The sequence below is a fragment of the Fundulus heteroclitus genome, chromosome 23 (genome assembly GCF_011125445.2).
Source record: "Fundulus heteroclitus isolate FHET01 chromosome 23, MU-UCD_Fhet_4.1, whole genome shotgun sequence".
Classification (NCBI taxonomy): domain Eukaryota; kingdom Metazoa; phylum Chordata; class Actinopteri; order Cyprinodontiformes; family Fundulidae; genus Fundulus; species Fundulus heteroclitus.
Window position 1 is genome coordinate 32953818 of NC_046383.1, and position 19561 is coordinate 32973378.

The following is a 19561-nucleotide window of genomic DNA, read 5'->3' on the forward strand; positions in this document are numbered from 1 at the left end:
CTCATTTAACTACCGAAGCCCCTCCCCCCTGCACCGGAATGGACCAATGAGCTCGCGGTGCCGCTGTGACTCGTTAACAGGAAGTTATTTAAAGAGCAGGACCGAGCCGCGCGTCTTCAGCGGCTCAAAAAGCACTTTATCCCACGGAGAAATGAAGATGGCAGGTTTTGCGTGGGTTTTCCTGTCGCTGCTTTGTTTACGGACACCTGTTGTGGTCAGTACAGGTAGGTCCTCCGACCCCAGGAGGAGGAAGAGGCTTTTGAATGTGTTTGGCACTAAGTTCTGTGAATGCCGCCGCTGTTGCTGTAACTTAATTAGCTTTAACCAGGTTCTATTACCGTGTTTATTCAGCGTCACACGCTAGCGTTAACTCTTAATTCAATTCGCTCACTCTGGGGCTTTTCTTTGGACCGAGTTAAGCAGATGACTCCAGCAGAAGTGAAAGTGGCCGTCAGTCAGTTTCACACACCCAACCTTCACGGTTCCTCACTGCTGACCGGCAACACCGTAGCTGTCCTGAGTTAAACCCGCCATGTGTGCTTTTTCCAGAGGCCAGGAACGTCCTCTTCGTCGTGGCAGATGATCTGCGGACATCCCTGGGATGCTATGGAGACACGGTGGCCAAATCTCCCAACATTGACCAGCTGGCATCCAAAAGCCAAGTCTTCCTGAACGCCTATGCCCAGGTCAGCACCAAGAGGTTTACTGCCTGACCCAGACTGCCAGACAGCCGCCGGTAGGAACGGAGGCTGAGGTCTTAAAAAGTTAGTTTACAAAGTGCCACCATTCACCATCGTAGCGTTTAAAGTCCCTCTAATGAGAAGACAGGGAAAGTAACAGTGGATGGCGTTTTCTTTTCAGTGTGCAGAATAGTCTTCCTGCGCACTGCAGGTCAGTTGGCCTGATGACTCAACTGAAGTTCTTTTTAGGAGGAGGTAAATGAGCAAATATTATGATTACACACTTTTTTTTTTTTTTTAAAAAGCTCCTTTGTTGGTTTCATCCCTTGTCCTTTTGGTGGCATGGCACATCTTAACCTGACAGTAATTGCCCGATCTTTACGAAAACAATCCAAATACGTCAGAGTCTGAGGTCAACCCCGCGTTGCACAGCCGTCTTCAGATAACTCGACTGATTTAAAAAAATAAATCAGATTCAGTTCTGGGCTCTAGCCTTCTTCGTTTAAAAAAGAAAATCTTGTTGTGAACCTGTTCCTTGATTTATTTAGGTGCACATGTAACCTGTCTCTTTGCTGATGTCTGTATAATTACAGAGATTTTATCCATTTAATGTAATCTGTTGTTCATACCTGACTGCTCCTGTGTTCCCGGCTGTCTCATGCGTTTGGGATTTGGCCCTCCAGCTACGTCCCGCTTTCCCCTTCTTTAGTCCAGTGTTCACTATGACCGCTGTAAATTCTATGTATTCTATTTCTTCTTTTTTTTAATATATATATTTGTCCCTCTGGGAAGAGGTGAGTTTTACAATCCACTGCAATCCTTTTATTTCTATTGTCTAAATGTTTGTTTTCCTTCTCTTAAGCCTTTGAAGATTACCGCTTGAGTTGTTTTTATACCATTATTGCACTTGATGACATATACTAACTTGGAATAGTGTTTCATATAGATTTGGCTGGAGATCTGTGCTACATGCTACGTGCTAATCTCAACATATTTTGATTGTCGGGTCTAGTAAATGGAGGGCGCCTGTAAACGCATTCTCGGGTGTCCCGTGGCTCTTCTAATCGTCACAAGGCAGAAGTTTACCGGTCACACATGCTTCAGTGAAAGACAAAGTTCATATTCAACTTTCTAGCAGAAGCCACAAGGCTTTGTGCCGACATGGACTGGTATTTATTATTTATAATTCAAACCACCTAGCTCTAACAGATGAAAAGCAGCTCCATAGCGCGATGTTCCTCCACCACGCTTCACTGTGGGTTTGTTTACATAGTTCCTTATTTTCTTTAACCTTTTGCTTAGTAGTTTAGTTAAGTTTCACTAGCCTCGTAGAGAGGATTTGTTGACTAAAATATAGTGTTGATTCAGATTTACTGCATTCAATAGGGATGTCCTCTGGATATTCATTTATTTCCGTTAATAAATTCTTGAACTTGAAAAGAAATTGTCACTCCTTTATTCTTTGTGTGCAGAGTTTGCTGTTAAAAGAACGCCAGTGCTCAAATCACCCTTTCAACTATTTCCCTAATATCAGCTGTTTGGGCTGATATTCACCAGACAATACCTAACAGACAGTTATTTAATAAACATCAAATAAATAAAATAATAATGCCATTGAATGTTGTAGAGGACATTATTGATTTAATTTTTCTTTTTATGAGCAGCAGATTCTTTTCAAATTTAATAAAAGCTCATGTAATACTTTTATTCATTGTTTTTTTTTTATTTATTTTTTTTTATACTTAAGCTTATTATACTGTGTGAATCACAGACTGGTCAATGGACAGCTTAGTCTCTCAAAGTGTTTTAAAGCCCTTTTCTTGCCCTTTCTCCAGCAAGCTGTGTGTGCTCCCAGTCGTACGTCCATGTTGACGAGTCGCAGACCGGACACCACCAGGCTCTATGACTTCAAATCCTACTGGAGGCAACACTCTGGCAACTACACCACTCTGCCGCAACACTTTAAATCCAAAGGCTACTACACCATGTCAGTGGGCAAGGTGTTTCATCCAGGTATTATTATTATAATGTGTTTTTCTGAAAAAGGGTATTTGAAATGATTATAAATCACAAACTCAGCCCCCCTGTTGTCTCATGTCCAGGATTTTGTGCTATTTTCCCCCTTAGGAATTGCTTCAAACTACACTGATGACTACCCCTACAGCTGGTCTATCCCTGCCTATCATCCAGCTTCATTTAGGTTTGAAAAGAAAAAGGTATGAATTAAGTGATCACAACTGCATTATTGCCCTGTATAGCTGTATAACAGCTGGCTCTTAACCAGAAACCAACTCATCCTTGACTAAAGTCTGACAGGACGCTCCTCTACAAACTTTTCCAAAGAACTAAATTGATTAGCTCACAATGTATGCACTAGAGTTGACCGAATAGACAAAATCATCATAAAACAAGAAGTCGTCCTGCAACTGGTTGGTTGCCGGTTTGATCCCCCGCTCTGAACGTGTGTCGTGTCCTTGGGCAAGACACTTCACCCTCCCTTCTGTCAGAACTAACTAACTCATTCTCTCTTTGGGGTTGTATGATTTGATAAAGTGCTATAAAGGTACAAGCCATTTACCATCCAAATGCTTTAAGAACTGTCAAACATATTTAGTTGCAACAAGTTGAAGCTATTGTCCTTTGTGGGACTTGGGAGTGTTTTGCATTATTGTGGAGGAATTCAGACTGCAATGCTGTCACAGATTTCCTGCTGATTGGGACCGTTGTCCTGTTTCAGTCCAGATTCATCTGCATGACGCATGGCTTCACATTTGTCTCTACATTACTTTCGTGGTTGATTCAATAACTCCTTGGCGCCCAGGTGCTGGGCTGACAAACAAGCCCAAATAATCAGCCATCCCCCATGGATCTTGACGGTATGAGGTGTGTGTGTGTGTGTTTTTTTTCCTCACATAAGCGGTGGTAGCGTGTATTACAGCCAGATATCTTCACTTTGTTCATACATGGCCAAAGGATGTGCCAGATGCTTTGTGGTTTGCTTAGATGCAACTTGGCTAAACAAATGCTTTAAGAATTTTATTTTATTTACAACTCATCCTAACAACGCTTATGAATCCTGATGGGATACAGAGCGCAGAATGTAAGGTTTAACGTGATAAATTTTTTTTGTTTGAAAAATTTATTGCAAAATAAAAATTTATTTAAAATGTTAAATTTTAGCCATTTTTTAACCACAGCTGCACACAGAAGCTTTTCACAAATTACAATATTGTCATATTAAAGCTCTTTCGTGATCAACACTGAACCTTAAAAAACAGAACATCCCAGCGGCCAAAAGGAACACCAAGGAAAAATCTGACACAAAATATACCTGAAATAAAAGGTGCTCTTTTGTGCTTAAGACATAAAAATGTGTATAATATAAATGTGACAATCCCGAATATATACAGGTGCATCAAAAAATACAGCTAATAGGGTAGGGATAGCATTTATTACACCACAGTTTCATATTAAGGTAGAAAAAAGTATTAGTGATGGAGTTTCAGTGTATACCGGGGAAATGCTAACTTTGCTTTTCGCAGTTCAATGGGTGGAAGAGGTAAGACCATTAAAATGTATAATTTGCTCAGATTCTAGTTCGTCATTAGTCAGTTTGCAAAATAATCAGTCAGACAGAGAAGATATATTATTGAAATACAACAAACACTTTACAGAATAAATATGATGGGGCTAAGAGTACATTTTGTTTGGGTTCCGGCACATAACGAGATTAAAGGAAATGAAATGGCAGACAGGATGGCTAAAGAGAGTACCAATAAGGTAAGGGTAGATATTAACAGCCAGTTGCTGTGGAAGTGTGTGACGCGTGTCCAGGTTAAATGTATTCTGTGCGCCTCTGCCCTTGGGTGGAAGTTTAGCTCACTCGGTAGAGCCGCTGTGCCGGCAAGCGTGTGCTCCTGGGTTTGATGCCCCCAACTTCCACATTTTTATTTATTTATTACCAACCGTTTTGCTTGGTGTACTTGTGTTGTCCGTGCTTGTCAACATCAACTCATTTACACTACTCAAACCTGTTAAAGTATTTTGTTTGTACACGTTGCCCGCGGCAACGCTCGACAAAATCTCCTCATTGCTTTCGCCCACAGGCCAAACGCCATTCCACCGTGCTCCGTAAAGACGCACGTCAGGTAGGGGTGGGCGATATGAACAAAATCTAAAATCACCATATCTAAAGTTGAATCTTTCCAGAGACGAGAGCAGATCAGGAACACCCGCCCCTACATCCTTTAAATGCAGAGCAGGAAAGCTGCCCACACAAGGCCTTGGAGGAGCCCTTCTTTGAGATAAAGCTCCTTCTGTGGAGTTGGATGGCAGTACTGTCTTGTGACTGTGGGCTCTGACCCTTCTGTTAGCGCTGTGGGCCTCTGAGCACAGTGGACAGCCACACCTCCAGTGAGCTCTCATCCATTTCATGGAACCCAGATGCGGCGTCCATGCCACCTCATTATCTCATTCTTCCTCCCCCAGCTTCAGCAAAGTAAACATCTCATGTCCCGGTAGAAATCAAAGTAGCAGTTTAGTTATAAAGTCAGTCCCTCACTGATCAAAAACATGACATCAGACGAAGGTGTTGAAACGTGCAGCTGAAATAACCAGTGTTTTTGCAGGACCAAACAATCAAGTACCTGGATTCCAACTGCACTCAGTTTTAGGCAATTTATTTGTAAAGACTGGAGCAGCTCCAGCTTGTTCACTTTCCTACAAACTCTTAAAACTTCACCTGCTCCCAGAAAGCTGAGTTCCTTCACCTACAGCTTTCCTGTCTAACAGAACAGGCTCAGAGATGCGTGTAGCCTCTCTGTGGGGGACTTGACAACATTTCCACCCGTTTTCCCTGCCCCATAACGTCTGTTAATAATCCAGATAGACTGATGTGTGGATCAGATGAGACTGCTGCCCGTCAGCACCCGGTGGCAAGATTAGGTGAATCCTGAAAACCCCAACTTCATCTTTTGATTTCAGTGAACGCTTTTCAAAGAGGAAATAACAAATATGTTCCTGGTGAAACTGTAAAAAGGCAACCACACGGCTAAGACCAGCTGGTGTTACCAGCCTTCACTGTGCTTAACTCTGTCTATGCTGCTGACCTGAAAGCTGAGCTGTGCTTTGGTTTAGAAAATGTGCACAAATGTATTTAAATTGTTGCGGAATTTACCTTCAATAAAACATTTACCTTCTTACAATCTGCAATGTCAGTGTATTTTAGTTTTTTCTAAACTTGGAAAAACCAAATGTCATGTCCCAGACAAGCACACAGGCTGTTTAAGCGGGCATGTATGAGTTATTTGTTCAATTTCACTGATAGATCTGTGAGAAACACCTTAAATCGTTCACTTTTTTTATTTAACCAGGATGTATTCCCACTGAGGTTAAAATCTATTATTTCAAGTGAGTCCTGGCCAAGAGGCAACAACAAATTAAAAACACAAAGTTACATGGTTAAAAGAAAATAACAAGCTATGAAAAAATGGGTATGTTATTGAATCAACCTCGAGAACTTTTACTTTGGAAGTAGTAGAACCAGGCTATCAACCAGTGAGTATAAATCACAATGATGTTGACATTTTGTATAGCACATTTCAGTACAAGACATGTCTTCTTCCTCCTCTTTTTTCTCTTCGTTGACCAACAGTAGCCCACGATCCACAAGTCCCTGTCAGTCACCAGTGGCGGTTGACACAAGCCACTGTCGCTTCTGAGGCTGCAATAACTTCATCTATGAATTACCACATTTTTATTTAGAAAATGGCAAGAAATGATATCTTACCACTAGGTGGTGTTTGAATACTGTCTGTAGACCAAAGCAAGATGTGTGATAACGCCTCTTTACCTCCACCATAGCTGCCACCCGGCCCCGGCCCCTACTTCTCACGTCGCCTTCTATGCGCATATTTGTAAAGGACAGAAACACAGTAAAACAGCCTCACCTTTCGGAGGAACATGTCCTGTGAATAAGTAACTCATAACTTTTTAATGCTGTTGGCAAGAGAATAATTTGATCTGCTGTTAGTGTCTCCGCCATGTTGCTTCAGCGCTCTGCTGCCCTTTAGGGCAGGGAGGAGCTAAACCCTGAGTGGCAGCTGTTCACGTACACGTACGGCCAGCCTGGCTACGTAAACAAGAGACTGGAGAACGACAGAGCTGTGGTGTGACATAATACCATAGTCCATATTACCTTTAGTTCTTGACATCACTATTTTTTTAGTTCTTTCTATCTAAAATATTGAAATTTTGCTCATTCCTCCTTTTTAACAATTGGTTATCTTTACAACTCATTTACATGGCCAATCTAGAAAATGAAAAATATGCTCTACAGTAAATTCTTTTAAAATAAGAAAACCAAATCACTTGGAAAAAGGTTGGCATGTGTTTTCGGAATGGTTTGTTGTCATTTTGTACCACAAAATGACAACACGTGTACAAAATGAGGTTCCATTTGGCAAAGGTGTGAAATGACCTGAAGTCCTTTGGATCTGTAGCCTCAAACGGTGGGTAATGGAGAACATTGCACCTCCCACAAACAGCTGGAACAGGATGACATGTGGACCCAGTGTGCACCAGGTGCTGACGGGAAGATGATTCAGGACCAAACTACTGCAGAAAGTAAATAAGTGTGCAACTTGTTTTCAGATGTGTAAAGGCGAGGATGGTCAGCTCCATGCCAACCTGCTATGTGCGGTAAATGTGAGCGAGCAGCCTGGGGGAACCCTACCGGACCTGGAGAGCACAGATGAAGCAGTGAAGCTGCTGAAGAGTCGGGCCAGTGATGGAGCTCCCTTCTTCCTGGCTGTGGGCTATCATAAGCCTCACATACCTTTCAGGATCCCACAGGTACATGACTTTATAACATCGCCTGTGATCCATGATTTGGATTAAAGACATGATTCAATATAATAGAAAAGTACCTCATTTATCAGGTTGTAGTGAACCTGCTAAGACATTTCGTGTTGATGTTCTGTCATCCAGCTTTCTGATGAAGTGGTTTAAATGAACAGTTTGTGATGAATTCACTGATATGACCTCATGTAAACCTCTCAACACATTCTGCTGCCACTGATTTTGAACGTTTAGCATCTAGAAGAGACGGCGGCAATAACATGCTAAACCTCTGTGCATTTACTTTTACGTAGTGGGTTGTGTTAAAGAACTGTTCGTTGTAAACCTAATGGTCTACAGTTTCCTTTGGTCAGATGTTGGATGTACGTAGCTGCATACCAAAAGCTGTTACCTGTCTTTTAGAACCTGACTGCTACTTTTTAAGTTTAAAAAAACAACAAAAAAACAAACAAACAAAAAAACACAGGCTCTCTGAACTCTTTGAAGGGGGTGGAGCTTAGTTCCTGAGTCTGCGTTGTGATTGGTTGGGAGGATGTAATGACTGTAATAATCTGCAAGGCAAGGCAAGGCAAATTTATTTATATAGCACAATTCAGTACAAAGACAATGCAAAGTGCTTTACATGATTAAAACATAGCAAAATAAAACAGAATAAGAGCAAGTAGGAATAAAATATAGATAGAAAATAGAACAAAAAAGTGGTGATTCAGTTAACTAGGACAGTTGAAGGCAATTTTAAACAAATGTGTTTTTAATCTTGATTTAAAAGAACTCAGGCTTTCCGCACTTTTACAGTTTTCTGGAAGTTTGTTCCAGATAATTGGAGCATAGGAACTAAAAGCTGCTTCTCCATGTTTGGTTCTGGTTCTAGGTATGCAGAGCAGGCTGGAGTCAGAAGACCTGAGTGGTCTGGATGGTTTATACGCTGATAACAAGTCTGTGATGTATTTAGGAGCTAAGCCATTTAAGGATTTATAGACTAACAGAAGTATTTTAAAGTCTATTCTCTGAGATACAGGGAGCCAGTGTAAGGACTTTAGAACTGGGGTGATGTGCTCTACTTTCTTAGTCTTAGTGAGGACGCGGGCAGCAGCGTTCTGGATCAGCTGCAGCTGTCTGATCCACTTTTTAGGCAGACCTGTGAAAACACCGTTGCAGTAATCAATTCGACTAAAAATAAACGCATGGATTAGTTTTTCTAGATCCTGCTGAGACATCAATCCTTTAATCCTAGAAATGTTCCTCAGGTGATAGAAAGCCGACCTTGTAACTGTCTTTAGATGCTTTTGAAGGTTCAGGTCTGAGTCCATCACTACACCCAGGTTTCGGGCCTGATCAGTGGTTTTTAGCTGAAGCGACTGAAGCTGTGTGCTAACTTTTGATCTTTCCTCTATTGGTCCAAATATTATTACTTCAGTTTTGTTTTTATTCAATTGGAGAAAATTTTGGCACATCCACGTATTGATTTCTTCTAGGCATTTACTCAGTGCCTGAATTGGTTCATAGTCACCTGGTGACATGGTAATGTAAAGCTGTGTGTCGTCTGCATAGTTATGGTAGCTGATGTTGTTATTTTTTATTATCTGGGCTAGAGGGAGCATGTAGATATTGAATAGGAGGGGACCCAGGATGGACCCTTGGGGAACCCCAAATGGGATTTTTGTCATCTCTGATGTAAAGTTACCTACTGATACAAAAAAGTCCCTGTCCTTTAAGTAGGATTTAAACCAGTTGAGTGCTGTACCAGAGAGGCCGACCCAGTTCTCCAGGCGTTCTAACAGAATGGAGTGATCGACAGTATCAAATGCTGCACTAAGGTCCAATAGAACCAGCATGGTGGTTCTTCCACAGTCTGTATTTATATGGATGTCATTAAACACCTTGATCAGGGCGGTCTCTGTACTGTGGTGAGCACGGAAACCTGACTGGAAAACGGCAAGGCTGGAATACAAAAAGAAGGAAATCTAATGTGTTCTATTGAACTTTTTACTGACCCTTTTTTGTATCATCGATATACGTCTATTGATTGACATTTTTACATTTTGAACATTTTATTTAGCACAGTTTAGTAATCTGAAAACGTATATCCAAACACATGGTTAAAATGGCTACCCATCAAAACTGACAAGCCACGCATAGAGAGTGGCAATCGAAGAAGCAGATGAAAGGTCCAAACCTACTCTGGAGGAGCTGCAGAGATCCACCGCTTGATTGGAAGAGCGTAGTGAGAGGACAGCTGTCGTTCATCTACACTCCACCAGCAAAGCATGTACTAAATGCCATCGTTACTCTTAACGACAAAGCCATTATTTACAAACCGTCATAAGATTTCCTGTTTTCGGTTTCACACAAGCATGTAGGTGACATGACAAATGTGGAGGAAGGTGCTTTAGTCAGACCAAACCAAATTCTTGGCCTACATTCAAAACGGCAATAAGTGCAGAATGCACTACACCCCAAAGACACCCTCCCCACGTTGAAACACGGTGGGAGCAGCATCATTCTGTGGGGATGCTGTTTTTTTTTTTTTGTTTTTTTTTCAGCAGGGTCCAGGAAGCTGATCAGAGATGACAAAAATTTATGGAACTGGACATTGGGCCAAACTGTAAGAAAAACCTTTGGAGACTGCAAAAGTCTTAAAACTGGGCCGAAGGTTCACCTTCCAGCAGGATAACAATCCTAAACATATAGCCAGATCAATAATGGATGGTTTAAATTGAAGCATGTTCACTTGTGTAAATGGCCTACTCAAAGTCCAGGGATAAATCCTACTCAGAAAGTGTTGCCAAACTTGAAAAATGCTGTTCACAGATAGTATCCATCCAATCTGGCTGAAATTGAGCTTTTAAGCAAAGAATGAGCAAACATTTCAGCCTCTACATGTGCAAAACTGGCTTGCTGCTGTAATTGCAGGTAGTTCCAATCAGTCCTGACTCTCAAAAATTATTCATGTAACCGTTTTGCAAATGATCAATTAAATTGCATATTTAAAGAACTATGATCGTTTTGTGTCTACATCAGTTTATTTCAGTCAACAATCGGATTACTAAATTTATATCCCCCTGCGCTTAACTGGCTGCAGCCGTTGCTCTGGTTGATTTTCGTATATTTTCCACCACAAAGACAATGATTCAGTCAGTCTGAATCAAATTCATTATAAACAATTCAGTTGGCGCTGAGTCCCTTAATGAGCAGTCTGTTGTGGGCACAAATACAGCTTAGTGGGAGAGGGGGAGGTTAAATTCCTGTGAGCGCAGGCTGTTTTGCTCAAGTATGTTTTGGACAAATGCTTCCAAATCCTAGACAAAAGCAGACAAAGACTTTGTAAATGGTGTTGGGCAGATGAGGGGAAATAATGGCAAAAAGGCTCGAGAAGCGAGGAAAAATTGCTTTTTAGGATAACTGCTGAGCCCAGACGAGGGAACAAAGGATTGGTTTGTGAAGAAATCAAATATTACGAAACAGAATATAAAAGCATGGATGCTTTAAAAACCTGGGTGTACATTTTATTTAGAAATCATCCAAACACTTCTCATAAAGGCATTTTTTTTTTTTTTTTTGGTGCTGACTGGTAGTATTGGATAAAGCACTGGGAGATCCCAGCCCTAGTGCTTCAGATGGGCTGGAGTTAAGGGACCAACATTGGTAGTGGTGCACCAAAGACAGAATATTCCTGTCTTTAAAAATATTTGGGCATTTTTTATTTAATTTTTATACATACTACTTCAACACTGCAATACTTTTCTATGTCACAGGAGTACCTGAGCCTATACCCTTTGGCTGAAATGACATTGGCTCTTGACCCAGACGTTCCCAAGCTCCTCCCTCCTGTTGCCTACAACCCCTGGACAGATGTGAGAGAGAGGGAGGACGTTCAAAAACTCAACGTTAGCTTTCCTTATGGACCAATTCCTAAAGACTTCCAGGTGAAAAAAAAAAAAAAGCAATTTAATAAAAGCTTGGTCCTTCTTGTTTAGGTAAGTGCTACAACAGCGTTGCTCTGTGTCGTGTCTTGCAGCTGCAGATCCGTCAGCACTACTACGCTGCCGTGTCTTACATGGACGCCCAGGTTGGGAGGCTTCTCAGTGCTCTTGATGCTCTCGGGTTGACTGACAGCACAATGGTGGTTTTTGCCTCTGATCATGGTTAGAAGACTTTGGTCTGATCTTTATTTTTTAAACTAGAGCCTAAAAAGTTCCTGTCATTCACATGTGAAAATGTGACGGCTGTGTTTAGTCCGCTACTAAGGCTTTTTTTGTTTACAAGGTATGAAGATGCTGAGAGAGCGATCTATGAAGATTTCTCTTGGCTAATTTTTCTATAGGTGATCCAGAGACCTGTGCCTGTTTTTACAAAGACTCTCTGATAGCGCCTGTCTTGGTAGTTTTAGCTCCAGAGTGATTTGCATCTCTGCTGAGAGTGACTCTGAGGAAGGAGACGTCAAAGTTTTACCTTTAGTGAGGAGGTGTGGTTGACCCTGTTGCTAGGTGTGATGCTGTCTTTTAAGAGCTGTGATTGGTTGATGGTACAAGAAGCAAGAAACGCACATAAATGCGCTCCTCGTTATCAAAGGCGAGAAATTAACCGATTAGACTGGATGAAGAAATGTCTGACATGATTAAATAGTTGTCACACAGCATCAAAATGATTGAACGTACCTTACTTACATCCTCACTTTGATTTGCTTGTTATGTTTACACGCCATTCCGGTCATTTTACTCCTTCATCTGTTATTATTATATGTTATTGTGCATTCACCCTCCAGCATTTCACTGTGATTGCCTGCTTGTTCAAAGCGGCTGTATTTGGCAAAACCACCAACATAAAATTGAGGAAAAAAAAGGTAGAAAAACCTGAACTGGACAGAAGAGCAGCATCTCTGTCTACCATCTTCCCCACTTAAGACACTTTTAAGCTCACGAAACGTCCTCTTCAGTACTCCTAACATTTTTACATTGTAGGAGCTCTCTTAAGGATTCTTTGTGAATACGAGCACTGGCTCCTAAGGTTGAGATTGTGATTGTGCCATTTCTGTGTTTATTTGGCCACATGTTTTTAATTATCCTGCTAAAAAAACACAATGGCAGTGTATACAGTATACTGGTAGAGTCTACCAGATTTTTATTTCTAATCGAGTATTCAAATGGGTTAATCATGCCCTGTACTCTTAACAAGGTTCCTAGGTCCTTCAGAGGAGAATCAGGCCCACAGCATCATGGATCCTTTCCCGTGCTTAGTAATGGATATTAGGGGTTTCTCCTCATAGTTTGGTACTGCACACTGCAGTCTCAGTCTGATCTGTACAGAACACCCAGCTCCAGTTAAAGTCCCAGTACAGTCCAGCATCTCCATCTTTATGGTGGTAGGACAGAGGCAATGACCAGCTGATGGCAAAGAAAAGGGCCGCTGTGTTGCCAGGTAGAAAATAAGGTCACTGGTTACTAATTGAAGTTCTCAGAAACTAATCAAACTCATCCGTTCAAATAAAAATGTTGTTATGGGCATTAAAATAATTTCTTGGGGAGAAATTATTTTATTGCTCCTACGTCCAGTAAAGTCTCTATTTGTCTACAATTTTCAGTGTGACATTATGGTGCTATAATAGGATATTTTAAGGCCATCTACACATTTGTTTAATGGGAGCCAATAAATCGGTCCACTCCAGAGTAATTTAAAGACGTCCAGTTTAAGAGCGACTTGGATTAGCTCGTTCTCCCACCAGATGGCAGTGTTGGGACAGCAATGTTGCTGCGACGCAAAACCAACTCTTTGTTTGCATCTCTTCCCTTTTTTGAATGCTGTTTTTAATCTCTTTAGGATTTTTTTCTTTCTTTGCAAAGCTATACTACTATATATTTTTTCTTTATGTGAAGGATGGCACGGTAAATAAAACTAGTATAAATATATTCCTTTCTTTAATTGTACTATTGATCTATTGATTTATCTTCACCCCGTCATCTGCAGCCTTCATCAGTGTTTTTTGACCAAAATCTCTCCTTTTTTTTTTTTTTTTTTTTTTTTTTTCTCCCTTTGCCACCTCAAAACAGGTTGGTCATTAGGTGAACACGGCGAGTGGGCGAAATACTCAAACTTTGATGTGGCAACGCGCGTTCCCCTCATCATGTTTGTCCCTGGTGTCACTGCTGCCCATAGCCAGCCAGGAGAGTCTACTTTTCCCTTTATTGATGTTTTAAGCCAACCAGCATACAGCTTTACAAGTAAGGACCCTTGGCTGACAAACGAATAAGAAGCACTGTTTTCCACTGTCTAACTTGGTGCATATTCATAAAAACTTGTGGGTTTTTAAGTGCTCTCATGAAGCTTGTTAAAACATTTAAAACTTTTAATGAAGTATTCAATGTACACCAAGAGCCTGAAAGAAACTTATTTAGACAGGGGTGCTCTTTGATATTTTGCCTAAGGATAATTTTTTTTTACTTCAAGTAAAAGTGATGCAATGATGATGAAATTTAGGTTAAAATATTAAATAAAACACATTTTCGGGGCACCTTCCCGGTTTTTGCTGGCAGTAGTTGGATAAAACTTTAACTGGATGAGTTTTTTTACTTTCAGATGCCAGAATTATCCAAAACATGGTGGAGCTTGTGGACGTCTTTCCGACGGTCTCATACATGGCCGGCCTCCCAGCACTTGAACACTGCCCTGATGTTTCTCTCCAGGTATCAAAAACCCAAATGATTTTATTAAACACAAGAGGAAATTTAGTCTCTCTTATAGAGCTAACATTGGGTTAGATTTTCAGGCAAATGTTTTCAATAGAGCTCAAATTGGAGGCTGGGTAATTGCCCGTAGGGGTGTGTGTATGGTGTGTGGGGGGTGGGCGTTTGTCCTTTATCTCTCTGTGATGGACTGACGACCATTCTTCCAGAAGCGCATTTGTGAGGTCAGACACTGATGTTGGACCAGAAGGCTTAGCTCTCAGTTTCTGCTCTAATTCACTCCATGGGTGTTCTACCGGGTTGAGGTCAGGACTATGTGCAGGCCAGTCAAGTTCATCTACACCAAACTCTCTCATCCATGTCTTTTTGGATCTTATGTGCATTGATGCTCAGTCATGTTGGAAGAGGAAGGGGCCGTCTCCAAATTATTCCAACAAAGTTGGGAGAGTGGAGTTGTCTAAAATCTCTTGATATGCTGAAGCATTCAGAGTTCCCTTCACTGGAGCTAAGGCTGCATTCACACTGCAGGTCTTAATACTGATTTCTGTTTTTTTCTCTTTCTGAAATCTGATTTATTTCATTTTGTATTTGCCAGGTTGTTCACATTACTTAAAAAATGTTGCTTATATCGGAGTCTAGTGTGAACTATATGTGGCTCCAAACATATTTTAAGTCTGGCATCCACTGCATTTATGTTGGAAATATTTAGGGGCTTATTTGTTAATTTATTTATGAAGCAGAGAATATTCACAATCTATCTCTGAAAGAAACGGAGGCCCCTTAGGCCCTTATTGGCTGCGCAACGCTGGACTTTGCCCACTTGCAAGTGTTTCAGGAACAGTTTTATTCAGGTCCAGCCCGGGTTCCTCCAGCTCTACTCAACAGCAGGGCCAAACCGAGCTGACTCGAGAACTTTTGATGTGAACATACTGATTGGCCGAGAGGTGAGGAGAAATGAGAGTTTTCTCTGAAGAAGTCCAGAAAAACTGAAGAGCGACGACATTAATACTAAGGACCGCTATGAAGTGGGTCAAATAGAAATATAATTTTACTATTTACAAACCATAAACCAGACCTGAAGGGAAGAAAAGAAAAAGGACACTAAAGCTTTTTTGCACTTAAAATGGAAACAACTTACCTATCTTATTTCAAGTGCAGTATATCTAATTATCTTATTTTAGGGGTCAAAATACTCATCCCATTGGCAGATCATCTTATTTACCTGCTCATAGCAAAGACAAATACACTAATTTAGAGAACGATTTACTTATTTTTAGTTCCGTTTATGCAGTGAGTGTCAAATGTTTCTCTAGAGGTCCAATAATAACAGAAAAGATTGTAGCTGCAGTGTATTGATCTTAATGAGTTTATTGGGAGCAGTAATGGTTATAAAGTCTAGGGCTGCAACCAACGATCATTTTTATTGTCGACTAATCTATCGATAATTTTTTTGATTTGTCGACTAATCGCGATCATCACTTCAGGTGCTTGTAAAAATATTTTGACACATTTGAATGCCTCCTTATTGCCTCTTGTCATTCTCCTTTATTAGCTTTATAAATGATCCTCCATAAAATATTTAAAGTTAACTAAAGGAATTTTTGCGGCGACCATTTTTGATTATCAACATTGTCGATAATGTGGACTAATCGTTGCAGCCCTAATAAAGTCTAACAGCTGCTGGGAGGAAGGATCTGCCATAGCGCTCCTTTGTGCACTGAGGATGCAGCAGTCTGTCTCTGAAAGACCTCTCCAGCTCTGCCACAGCTTCATTCATGGGGTGGTGTGTTATATTTACCAGACTGGGTTTAGGGGGCATCCTAGGACAGAGCTGGCCTTCCTGATGAGCATATCTAACGACTTCCTCTCAGTTGTAGATGATCTGCTGCACCAAAGAACATGGCTGCTGCCACCAAGCTTTTATCTTTGTGATTGTAACTCTGTTTTGCATCAAGAAGCTAAAGTGTACCCTCAAAGAGCCTCAGTTTACAGTTCTCAAGACAAATGTATTAATAAAACCTGCAAGTAGTTAACCAAAGTGCTTGACCATAAGTGTAAAAATATATCAAAAACATTAAAAACTGCTTCCTAGAAATGTGAATAAAATAAATTTACTCATGAACAGTTGATGCCTCTTTGGGGATCACCTTGTTGGTGCTAAAATATGTTCTGTCAAACTGTTATTGTTGGTGTCGAATTAAGAAATGTATGAGACCGAATAGTCTTTCTGGCAGACTGCTTGCCTGAATGATTCATGGCAAGACTTGTGGGTTATTAGAACATTCCCCTGAAAAGATCAAGCACTGGACTGAAAATGAGGAAAGAAAAAGCAAATTCCTATGAAGAACTTCAGAGAATCGTAAATTAAGACTTGGCTGCAATTTCAAGCCTAACTGTTGCGTAATCCAGACATTTTTTTTTTAGCTTCATCTGCATCGTAGCCTTTCAGCAAACGCATCCAGCTGGCGGTTGCATGTCCAAAGTAAATGTGACATTAAAATGCTTTTCCTGTTATTGAATGGGAAATGTTCTGAAAAATATTTTCTTATATTTTATCCGACCCTTTACTTTGTAATTAATATCAGCATGTTCACAAACGATGAAACTATTGCGACAAGGTCTGCATTTAGGTTTAATTGTTTTAGACTGTGGGGACATTAAAGATAACGAGATTAGAAATCAGATTTCCTGCACGGACATACTGGGAATCTATCAAAACAGCTTTGCGTTATCAGTTGACGGATGATTAAAATAATACAAAAGTAAAGGGCAAACGGCACGTCTGCAGACCCACTGTTGCGTAATCAATTTAAAGTTAACGTTCATGTTTAGCTGGATTCCCCTTCTCAACAAGCATCCAGTGTCGGATCATTACTGCTAATACTTTACCCCAGAGCAGATGTGATATTTAGTATTTCAGCATTGCCGTGCTGTGAACAGAGAAGCTGTCCATGGACAGACCACAAACCCACCTGACCAGGAAGGACTCTGACATGTTTACGCCCCGTTCTGTCGTGTGTGGGACCTCTCAGGTGGAGCTGTGTACAGAAGGAAGGAACCTGGCCCACACCTTTCAGCACAAAGAAAGATGGATCAATGCCGAGCTCATAGCTTTCAGCCAATACCCTCGTCCTGCTGATTCCCCGCAGGTAGGAACTTTCTGAAAGATGCACTGAAGTTAGATCATTGTTTGTATTTCCTAATCGCTGAGCTGATGGTGAAATTAGTCACACCAAAAAAAACAAAACAAATGGAGCTCTGTCATCTGACCATTTGCCCTTCTTTCTGCACCGAAGCTGCCACCTCCATGCAGCCTTTAAACTTTAATCCTGAGCTGTGTTCCTGCTGTAGGTTAATGTCAGGATGCAACAGTTTGGCAGCCTCATCAGCTGACTGCAGAGCTGCCAGCAGTGCAGAGAGATGTCCCCCAGTTTAAAACTTGCTACATCGCTCTACGTTCTTCTTTCAGAACAACTCTGACCTTCCTGATCTCAAAGACATCAAGGTGATGGGTTACTCACTGCGTAACGGGGACTACAGATACACACTGTGGCTTGGCTTCAATCCCAGATCCTTTCAGGTAGGTGTATCACATCCACTCCTTTCACACCGTGACATTTCTTCCTCTTATCTGCGCCTGTCTATTATTTTGCTTTCTGTAAGTGGGTTAGGTTCTGCCGGGGCCATTGGGCGTGATGGATCCGTTCATCTAGTAGATCTCAGTGGTGCTCCATGTCAAAAATGGTTTATACGCGTCCGTTTCACCGATTAATCTTCCAATCTAGGTGAATGTATCAGATGTCCACGGTGGAGAGTTATACATGTTAGCAGATGACCCTGGTCAGGACAATAACATCTACAGTGACTTGGACCACAGTATGGTGAAGAAGAAGATGGCCGGCCTTCCTCATGTAGGTTTTAGTTGGTTTCATGAGCATATCATTGTCCCACTCAATCCTGTACTCAAAAAATACTTACTCGGTTACTTATCTTCCAGGATGCAAGTCTGTGGACAAGAATGAAACTCCAGCTCTATTACTATACAGCAAGATTGAAGACAAATACTTGGAAAGTATGACAAGTATTAAACCCAACAGATGGACTCAATGGAACACGCTCAAAGGGAATATGGCTGACTAAAAAGGAAAAAGCTGCTGTCTATGTATGTTTAGTTCTTGCAGGATTTTTATTTTTCGGTCCTGGTTTTCATAATGGTTAAAGGGATGTTAAATGATGTTGGGATGTTGAATTAAAAATATATAATTTAAGTTTGTCTGTCTTATTTCAAAATACTTTTCCAACCACGTACCTACAAATATCACCTACAATCAAGTAAAGAAGACAACCAAATAACATAAAGAGGAGGCTGATAACATATAACGACTACGTTCCCAGAGACGTCATTTCCACGTTTACATTTAAAGGTAACTATAAACAAAAAGGTTTTTAACCTTGATTTAAAGGAACTTTAAATCAGAGTACTTTTACAGTCTTCTGAGATGTTTGTTCCAGATAAGTGGAGCATAAAAACTAAATGCTGCTTCTCCATGTCTGGTTCTGGTTCTGGTCCTGCAGAGTAGACCAAAACCAGAAGACCTGATGGGTCTGGAGGGTTGATACACTGAGAACAAGTCTGCGATGTATTTAAGTGCTACAGACCAAATCTATTTAATCCAACTAGTGTCCAATAATATCTTTGCATAATCTTGTGTAAATTTACCTTTTCCATCCCTATGCGATTTCCAGTGGGTAAACCAATTCTCATCCATTTCTCATCCCTAAAAATAGTCTCAAAGTCGGTTTCCCCTAAAGCCCTTACATTTCTACAGCCACTGCTGAGGGTACAGCTTATTGCCCTGTAAACAAAATGAAGCACAACAATGCTGTGCTGGCAGTACAAAATAGTCAAAAATGCGGTTTGCTTGTTGTGGCTCATGACACAGTTACTGATCTTTATGTATTTCCAAAAATGTTCTTGTCCGGTTAAATTATATTTCTTCATTACATTGTTGTAGGACATAAACACACAACTATCATAAAGATCACGCTGGGTACATATAGCATTGCTGTGCCAGGCCTTCCAGTAAACTGGTGTTTCCAATACAAATTCTATGGTTTCACCAATAGGAAGCATATAATTGCTTACAGCACCAGTCCTCTGACCAATTCCTGCCATTCGGACCGAATGGTCAGTTTTTACAGGCCCGCATCTTTCAGAGATCACATTTTCTTCTTCCTTTTTCTGGAAACATAATGTATTGACTACTGCCAGGATGGAAGGACCATTTTACCCAGTATAACAATGTTTCTGAACAGGATTACCAATTTAAGCTTTGACTCAAC

General features: G+C 40.9%; 1 protein-coding gene across 1 annotated transcript; it reads left to right on the plus strand.

Moving 5' to 3' along the window:
- Nucleotides 1-87: 87 nt before the first annotated feature.
- ids (iduronate 2-sulfatase) lies at nt 88-18486 on the plus strand. The gene is made up of 13 exons (XM_036127517.1): nt 88-224; nt 550-686; nt 2516-2693; nt 2808-2896; nt 7332-7532; nt 11294-11464; nt 11557-11683; nt 13586-13756; nt 14112-14218; nt 17251-17367; nt 17688-17798; nt 18004-18129; nt 18216-18486. Exons 1-13 carry the CDS (start codon nt 152-154, stop codon nt 18294-18296), a joined length of 1689 nt encoding a protein of 562 aa, XP_035983410.1. The 5' UTR covers nt 88-151; the 3' UTR covers nt 18297-18486.
- The last annotated feature ends 1075 nt before the right edge of the window (nt 18487-19561 follow it).